At 38.5% G+C, this 9,885-nt stretch overlaps 1 protein-coding gene and 1 non-coding gene across 2 annotated transcripts; one reads left to right on the top strand and one right to left on the bottom strand.

The window, feature by feature from the left end:
* The first annotated feature begins 2,969 nt into the window (after nt 1-2,969).
* Nucleotides 2,970-3,042, top strand: trnav-cac (transfer RNA valine (anticodon CAC)). Its single transcript has one exon. It is a non-coding gene; the product is annotated as a tRNA-Val (tRNA).
* Nucleotides 3,043-3,454: 412 nt separating this feature from the next.
* Nucleotides 3,455-9,703, bottom strand: LOC137137092 (secretory phospholipase A2 receptor-like). The gene is made up of 5 exons (XM_067522973.1): nt 9,326-9,703; nt 6,848-7,225; nt 6,416-6,763; nt 4,975-5,072; nt 3,455-4,758 (listed from the first exon to the last, which is right to left on the bottom strand). The coding sequence occupies exons 1-5, from the start codon at nt 9,438-9,440 to the stop codon at nt 4,615-4,617; spliced, it is 1,083 nt and encodes a 360-aa protein (XP_067379074.1). The 5' UTR covers nt 9,441-9,703; the 3' UTR covers nt 3,455-4,614.
* Between the last annotated feature and the right edge of the window lie 182 nt (nt 9,704-9,885).

The raw sequence follows: 9,885 nt of genomic DNA, 5'->3' as shown, positions 1-9,885 counted from the left end.
CACCAGGCAACAGTGGAGAGGAAAAACTTAGTTGGGGTGAGTGTAAATTGGGGGCTCAGTGGTAGAGCATTTGGTTGGAATACAGAATGCTGCGGGTTTGAATCCCACCCCCACAAGTGTAGGTCCGCCGAGCTATCAAGGGCCACCTTGGTGCCAGTCCTGATCCTGCACAATATGGAAAGGTTGCAGTGTATGTAAAAACTCATGCCAAACCAATATGAGGAACATGTTCCACCGTAGCAACCCTGAAGGGACAAGCTGAAAGCCATTGAATATTTGGTGAGTGGAGAGAGAAAACAAAAAGAGCAACAAAAAAACTTTGGGCAGGTTGGTAGGACCATTAGCTGCACACTGGAAAACACACAGCTCCATAGCCGGGGACACCTGCAGAAAGGGACAGAAAGAGGGGGACAGAGAAGGACAAAAACAACTACGGGAGAAAACACACAGAGTTAATGACATACAGTGGTGACAATTGCGGGGTGAGAGGAGAGGGGGACAAGAGGAGGAAAGGAGCTCAGTGCATTGGGGGGTGGGTCCCCCAGCAGTCTAAGCCTATGGCAGCATAACTATAACTAACTATATACTTTATTAAAGAGGAAGGTTTTAAGCCTAGACTTAAAAGTAGAGAGGGTGTCTGCTTCCTGAATCTGAACTGGGAGCTGGTTCCACAGGAGAGAAGCTTGATAGCTAAAGGCTCTACCTCCCATTCTACCTTTGGAAATTCTGGGAACCACAAGTAGGCCTGCATTCTGAGATTGAAGTGGTCTACTGGGATGATATGGTGCTATGAGGTCTTCTATATATGATGGAGCCTGACCACTTAGAGCTTTATATGTAAGACGCAGGGTTTTAAATTTTATTCTAGATTTAATGAGAAGCCAATGGAGAGAAGCTAGTGAAGGTGAAATATAATCTCTCTTGCTAGTTCCAGTCAGCACTCTAGCTGCAGCATTTTGGATTAATTGCATACTGAAAGTAAGGAATTACAGTAGTGCAACCTAGAAGTAACAAATGCATGGACTAGTTTTTCGGCATCACTTTGAGACATGATGCTTCTAATTTTGGCAATGTTCCGTAGGTGGAAGAAGGTTGTTCAAGAGATTAGTTTTATATGTGAGGTAAAAGACAAATCCTGGTCAAAAATAACTCGAAAGTTCATTTCTACAGAATTATGTTTAATCTTCTCTAGTAGGTTAAGTTCCCTTGTGGTGTATGTCAACATCTCATGAAATGTAAACACTTTTCTGATAAGACTTTGTTTTCTCATAGATTTAGATTTTTGGTAAATGGCCACTTTTAATTCTTATTAAAAGTGCTTAATTCTTATATGGCACCGAAGCACTTTACAATGTTGATTCCCATTCATCCACACACATGGGGGTGGCTGCAAGGGGCTCACCTGACCCACCAGGAACAACTTGGGGTTCAGTGTCTTGTCCAAAGACACTTTGACATGTAGCTGGGAGCGGGGATTGAACCACTGACCCTGTGGTCTGTGGATGACTGCCTTACCAACTGAGCTGCAGCCCCCACAATTTTTGTTTGTCTTTAATTGGGTTATACCTCACGTATAAGTCGTTTTAAATAAGAGCAACCTTTAAATGTAAATGTTTTTTTCTGGGACCGCTCTTCTTGGGCTTAACGACCTTCTTCTTGGTGGTTTTGGCCGGAGCTGCTGCTTGTGCTTCTTCTGCCATTTTGTCCTCACGACAAGACGATAGTTCGAGTTTGGAAAAAGCCGCAGCAGGAGCTGCACTTAAACACACCGTGACCGTGAGTCACTTGTGTTTTCTGTGGCCAGACAAAAGCATGAAAAGTCCTCGGTGGAGACGCGCTGAAGACGGAGAGTGAAGGGAAGCGGGAGCGGACATGTGTCTCTTCATGTCCAGGTCCTGAAGAGCTCTGATGCTCGCTGCATTTGCTTTGTGGAGCCTCCAAACTTCCCCTTTTCAGCGCTTTGACCAGCGCTGCTCTTCTCATTTCTTTCCTAACATGATGCAAATGGATCCAAACTGGACCAGAAGATAAAATAAATGGGGAAAATATATCTTATAAAACACAACTAAATATAGTAAAAATCATCCTCTCCAAACCTTAGTTTTTGTCGTATTATCTTCTCTGAATAAGAAAATATAAGCCCGTTTAAAATAAAAAAAAAAAATTCCCCCCCCTGACTTTGAGACGTTACGAAGAAATAAAAATGAAAATGGACCTTTGGTTGCTGTGGACTTAGAATAGTAATAAAATATGAACCATGACTCCAAAGAAACGTTTGTACTGCAGCAGTGACCTGTGTTTTATTTCTGCTGTTCTGGGTTTGGAGGGAGCAGCTATAAGACTGTTCTTAGTGATTTAAACCGATTTCGGTTATTAATTGGAAAAAAAACTGAGTGACTGAGAAGTGATGTACTTACTATATTGTCCTCCAACTATAGTAAATCAACTTTGTGAGATCACAATAAAATCCTACATGATGTAACAGCGTAATAAAACCCTTCACACCTGCACATTGCATCATGTAAATTACTATTGTGAACATTAAGGAAAGTGACTCTTCAGATGAGGTGGCGGCTCTTAAAAGAGCCTTTGTGTTTGCCAAACTCAGCAGCAGTCCGCTCAAAGGACGAACTTTAATACTGTGCTGCTGCCAATGATCCTGTTTCTATAGTTTCACATCCAAAGCATCTACAATGGAAATAGTGAGACTCAAATGTCCTTTCACGTTCTTCTGCGTTGTACAAAAATCCAATGAGACACAGTGACTCTGTTTCCCAGCTGCATCCTGTTCACAAAGGTCCATCAACAGCAGCAGACAGTGAAGTGAGCGCAGTTATGGAGGAACTTTCCACAACAGAAGCTGAGTGGAAAAGTAGGACAGATGGTCTTTAACGAAGACAACTCGTCTCAGGCTCCACAGTATCAGCTGCAGTCTCTTCACTTCACAGTATTCTGAAACATTATGTCGGGTTTCCGTAGTGTAGTGGTTATCACGTTCGCCTCACACGCGAAAGGTCCCCGGTTCGAAACCGGGCGGAAACAACTTATTGCTCCGAAGAAGAATAAGAAGCTTTATTCATCCCGAGAGGAGAAACGTGTGGTCACCATCACAACACATTAAACAAACTAAACACACAGTTAAATCTTTGTCATTGATCCAGCAACAGAACTCAGATATTTTACAGCTGGTGACAGAAAAAAGTGTCTGCATCTTTCAGCAGCTTCATGGCTTTCCAACTGATAATTTCACTGTTGCTATATTAACTATTGATTAATAAAACAATTACTAATGCTTCATAGATCAGTTATAAGCCATTAGTGAGGCTCCCAGGGATTCTCAGCACAACAACAGGACAAAAAGGAAGGAACCAAATCAACAGGAAAACTTCAACATCCATCAACAAGAATTAGGGTAAAAAGATTTATTTAAGAAAAAAAGATTTGTTTTCAGTGACAGTGAATTAGGTCTTAAAAATCCAATGCTGCAATAAATGATTCTAATAAAATCCATATCTCATCGCATATCAGTCTTTAATGGATAGCAATAATGTTTAGTTGAAACTTCTGCAACATGACTCACAGTACCAGACTCATTTATATCAGGAGCTGCTTTTATATGTGCATAATAACTGTGACTTAGTTACACACACTAAATTTTATTTTGTATTAAAAAAACCCAAAAGACTTGCAGCTGTAATTGCAGCAAAAGGTGGTTTTACAAAGTATTGACTCAGGGGGTCTGAATACAAATGCACGCAACACTTGTGATTTTTCATTCACTTCACAGTTATATACAAAATTCAATTCAATTTAATTCAACTTTATTTATATCGAGTCTAATCACCATTTGGGGTAAGTGGAGAAAACAGCAACAAAAAGCAGCAACAAGACATCGGGCAGGTTGTTGCCAATTCTTCAAAAAATTACTTTTACAGCGAAAAGAACCTACTACAGTGACATAGGTAATGTAAATGTTCTGCACTTATATAGCACTTTTCTACCTATTGGCACTCAAAGCGATTTACACTGCTTCTTATTCACCCATTCACACTCACAATCACACACACACTCACACACCAATGGGGGGAGCTGCTATGCAGCTGGCCAACAGTCACTGGGAGCAACTAAGTTGGGGTTCAGTATCTTGCTCAAGGACACTTCGACATGTGACCAGAGGTGGACAATCGCTTTTCCACCTTAGTTCTATCAGTGCAACATAGACATGCATATATAAATATATCATTGTTGCAATTATGTAATCCTTTTTTTTTATTTTACAAAAAAGAAAAAAATAGTAACCACATAAACTGTGTCCATTACACATTACCAAACCCAAAATAAATCACCAAATCCTTGGAATTATTTAATTAGAATATATGTTGTACAATAATTCTGTCTTACAAAGAAAAAAAAGTATATTGCAATGACAGTCATGCCCATGATGCATGCGTGTGAATTGTGATTGCGACTGTATGACCCTTTGTTGATGAACCTATATTTTTGTGCCGTGTCTATAAACTGTTTACACATATATAATTAGAGTTTTTTTTTAATTTGTTTTAAGAAACGAGCCAAAGCTGTCAAGATTATCTGTTAGTCAATATTCAAAATTGTTTAAATATGGGCTAAACAGCTTGTGTTCTTAATATTTTTCTCTTGGTCAGTTTCTTCTTCTCTATGAAAAACATTCCCATCAGGCTCTTCTCTCCACTTCAGGGTGACTCCACTCACCCCCTTCTCCTCTAGTTTGTCCTGGAGCTGAGAAACACAGAATAACCATATTGAAACAACTATTCAAAGATTCCTCCAACTTTCAGATAAATAGCTGGAGGGTTTAGATAATACCCTGTCTGACCTACAGTGATCTACAGTCACTACACACACATTCAGCAATATGTATTTTAAATTTTAGTCTATATTCTAAGCTTTGTTTACACCCTCAGCCCCCACCCAGGTTGGATTTTGGAGATATACCGTCTTCAGGATGCCAGCTTTCACAGCAGGGTCATTCAAGTCCACAGAGGAGTCCTCCACCTTTATGTTCAGCTTCATCACCTGCCTCTTTATTGGTTCTTAGACACAGGAAAAGAAACAATGTTGAGCCTGTTTCAGACATGAACTCCAGAGAATGTCAGGAGGATCAGGTCCTGAAATTGTCTGGAGTTTCCTTTTCTGACATGTAGCACACGTCGGGAAATAGTGCAAATATTTGCCCTGTTCTGCAGCATTTGCATGGACGTCATCGACAGGCCCACTCACTCATGGTGAAATCTCCATAGTATTATCTCCTCTATTCACAAATGAGCTCAGTTGGAAATAAACCGGATTTTGCACTAGGGAGCTGTCTGCGTAAAATCTGAGTGATGTCAGGGCCAACAGACTTGAACGTTAGCGTTCACACATACTCTCCCTCCAGATAAATCTGAAAATTGTCTGTATTCCAGTGCATGTCTGAATTGTTAAATATTGTAACCTAAGATTCTGTGACTTAGCATATGCAGCACTGGTTTGGACAGTTGGTTGGTTTACCTTCCCTTCAGCCAGTGGTGTGAGTATTATCAAGAGAACAGTGAGGACTTCACAACAAGGTAATTATGAGAACTGCATTTGCCCTGACAGGCTTCATGCAGTGTGGATTTCATAGGCAAGAAAGGGAGCAGCAGCAGGGCAGGCTGGTGTGGCTAAAGTCTTCTCCCCATTTCTGTAAAAGGCTATAACCAAAGGTGCTCTGGTGGCAAACTGAAAGCTTCAGAGGTAAAAGAGATTAAAAAAAAGAAAAATGTATAGCTCCAGAACAGGCTGGAGATTCCTGGTTTCCATGCCTGCAGAGGATGATAGCATGACAGCTTTACGATCTCCCTTGGCACAATAAACATTCAGGAGTTTCCCAGGCATAGGCCAGTGTCTGTGCATCTGGCTACTGAGGGGGAGCATATGGAAAGATTTTTTTTGTTTGTTTTGTTGTTTCCTATAGTTTGGCCATGAAGGCACAAATGTCACCATGTTTATCTTTGGGCCCAACGGGGGCATAGAACATTTCCTGTTCTGGGAGCTTCCTCAAGGGGGAATTGTTGGGTTCTCTCTATACATCTTTATAGTCTTAACTTTATTCTGTAAAGTGCCTTAAGACGACTTTGTTGTGAATTGGTGGTATATAAATAAAGTTGAATTGAATTGAATCCCTGACTTTACAAGCCCTCTCAGTGCTTCTGGCTCCTATGAAGCCTGTACTACAGTCAAGACAAATGTGAGTCTCGTTCTCTTGTAAAGAAGTCACTGGTGTCCTCTTGATAATATTCAAGGAGCCGAGCATCAATGAAACAACATACTTCATGTTTGCTGTAACCGAGTATCTTTTTATGCTTTATAAAGTTGTGCAGTTTTTCCTTTTACTGATAGATAATAAAACACTTACTTGCGTAGCAGACAAATGGTTTTCTTGTGTCACAGGGCAAAAATTTCCATTTTCCTGATCTCTGCAAATCTGCAACACCACATACGACATTCAGGAAGTAAATTCTGTGTTCACCGCCATCAAGGTTACTGAATGAGGAGATGCTCTGATCAGACCAATTAAAATGATGATCTCTGGAAAGACCAATCCAGGCCCACTTTCCACTTGGTACCAAGTTCTGGATTTTAATGTTCTGTGGGTTGCTCGTCACAGTGGCCAGGTCTTTGAAGTTCTGCCTGCAGTAGTTCCGACCACTGAACCAATCCATTTGTATACTCACCAAAACAAAATCAGAAGTTCCTGCAGCCCCTGAGTTTGAGGAGATAAATTGGTTGAATTTATACTTTGTTCATTTTTTTTAAAGCTCAACATAATCTTTGTCTCTTACTTTACCTCTGTAACAGATAAGTGGATATTTCGTAAAGCAATTGTCATCCCACCATCCTCCATGATCTCCAATGTTGGCACAGAACTGATCAGCTGAAACGAAGTCTGGTTCATTATCAGAGGTTTCCCAGTTCCTAAAATCAGCCCCACTCCCTGTGTATCCATCTGACCACGTCCAGTTGATCTGATTGTACAAACCTATCCAGACCTGAGAGTTGTAACCAGCAGATGAAACTGTGTCGATAAGTTGGTTCATTTCTTCAGTATTTTTAATAGTGGCCAGGTCTGTGTATGTCTGTCTGCAGTAGCTCTGAGCTTCAGTCCAAGTCTTTAAATCGGGAACATAGTGGTACTTATCGAGGAGGCAGGTGGAGAGACTCCAACCTGTGAGGAGAACAAAGATTATATCCACAAACTGAGTTTCTTTGTACACATTTAAACCAGTAAGCAATGTTGGAATGGTAAACTTCAAATTGAATAGGTTACAGATTAGTAGTTACCTGATAAAATGTACTACGTAACTATTTAACTACTTCATGAAAGCTTGTAACTTATTAAATTTGATTATTTTTACTTTTCCAACATGATGTGGGCACTAACACTGTCCTAAAATCATCAATTGAAACTAGGAAGTGAAAACCCAACAACAGTATAAAGGTACATGATTATACATGATGATATTATCCCCATGTGTTCCCCATCCTACTTTTCCCCGACCAGCATTTCCTACTTTCCGTGACTCTAGGTCTCAGGTTACCAATGGTCTTTAGATTCCTCTCCGTGAGTCTTTTTTCGTAGTAGCTTTTTGTGAGTGATTATAGTTTATAGTGTTAGTTTTCTTAGGAGAACTTTCTTAGAATTTGTTTATTATAATGTTCCCTACTACCATCCGTAGGGAGAGTATTTATGTTCCTTTTGTGTTTCTGTTCTCCCGACATGTGTGCTGGGAAACTCTTGTATATCAAGAACCCTTGTTGATAAAAGTATATATATTATTACACTCTCGACACATTTCGACTTTTGCATTCGCTTGTTAGAGCTGTACAAATAAATTTGTTGGCTTACGTCATGATCCAGCTGTTTCCGATTTATGCAGCGTGCACTCTGTTGTTCATGCACTTACACAAACATTAACATAAACAGAAGCCATATCAACTCTTGAGAAGGTAACTGTCAAGATTACACCAGAGAAAACAGCAATTATGACATAAATGGCAGGTATGTGGATGTGACCCAAGAGACTCCACCTGAAGACCTAAATTCTAAGACGAAAATATTATCTGTGAGCCAATCAGAGAACACTGTGATCCCAGACGTGAGATTCATCATTTGTTATAGGTCCTCAAATATGAAGTGTGACACCTTCTTTTCAGACTATAAAATAAAATATACTAATATTTTAATATATTATTTTTTATTCAAAAAGAGGGTTTTCAAAAGAGGTTGACAGTTTTTCTGTAAAAATAACAAAAGCAAAATTTAAAAAATAAGTTAAATGCTTAGGAAAACTAGGTAGATGTAGAACTCCATCCACATCTTGTGTCTGAAGCCTCAACTGACGAGGCAAGTCTGCACCTTTCTATCTGAGGGACCTCAGAGTTAATTTTATCATTGAACTCTTCTAATATGAGCAGCCTAGGACAAGCTCCACAGGTTTTGCCCCCAAAATATTTGTTATTATTGCAATTTAAAGCTGTGGGCATGATCATCTGATACTTCTCCACCAATAATGCAGTATTTTCTTATGACATGCAAATCAAATCATCCAAATCATCACAGTCTATGCGAGGTGGCCATACATGCAAATGTGTAATTAAAATGCAGTATATCTATGACCTAAGCCTCTGGCTAAGAAACATCATGGCCAATGCAAAAGTTTAGGAAATAAATGCTACAGAGCCCCTCTGGTGATGTCCAAGGAAAAAAATGAGATCCTGTGGTCATGACTTACTAAGACTGGGGAATGAGATACTATGTTCTGGGCAAAACTTAATGACTTATAGTTTTAAGACAGTACAACTTATGGCCAAGTTTTCACAACACTGTGTTATTTATCACTTTGTTACTGTGTTATTAATATTAATAAATAGAACATACACATTAAACTATATTGTTCCCATGCCTTAGTAAGTTGTCACCATGGGGTATTTTTTAACTCCTGGATGTTATAATAATAATAATAATAATAATAATAATAATAATAATAATAATAATAATAATAATAATAATAATAATAATAATAATATAAAAATATTATATATATATATATATATATATATATAATAATTAAATAAAAAAATCTGGTTAAATATAAAATCAAGGTTAAATAGACAAATTATACTATTTATACTAAAACAAGAACTTTTTGCAATCAATATTCTGATTGATAACAGATTTAATAATACTAGTATATTAGTTATAGTATTAGTAATATTCCTGCACTGCAATAAAACAGTCAATTGCAATATTAAAGATTTCACTGACCTGAGAGACTAAACACAAGCAGAATGATCCTTTTCATTGTGATGCTGCTCTGTAGACTGTGTGCACATTTACACGTATGAAGCATTTGTACAAAGTTCACTGGTTTGTTAGTCATTATGCAAAATACATTCAAAGTTATGGCTTTATGAAATATGTTCTCTAGAAACACAGATCAGCTACTGCAAAGTCAGTACAGTGAGAATAAGGAAGGCATTTTTAGACAGAATGGAAAACTACACTATAACTTCTGTACAATAGAATAAAAAGGTTCTGCTTTTCCACTGAGCCCACACAGTGCATATAAAAAGATACTGTGCTGCATCTTCTTCAGAGAACCTGAACTATCAGGCAACAATCATCAATCTGGTGTCTTATTTTATCATTTGAATTATTACAATTAATGACCAAAATGTCAGTTTATCAACATGTATCATTTTTATTTACAGACACTCATCAGGGAATAATAACTAACTAAGGTTCTGTTCACATCACAGGACCTAATGTCTAATTCACATTTTTAGTCTTATAAATATACATTTTAAGTCATTTTTAGATCTAAA

The sequence above is a fragment of the Channa argus genome, chromosome 12 (assembly GCF_033026475.1).
Source record: "Channa argus isolate prfri chromosome 12, Channa argus male v1.0, whole genome shotgun sequence".
NCBI lineage: Eukaryota > Metazoa > Chordata > Actinopteri > Anabantiformes > Channidae > Channa > Channa argus.
The sequence above is the reverse complement of the archived record's forward strand: the minus strand, read 5'-3'. Positions and strand labels throughout refer to the sequence as shown.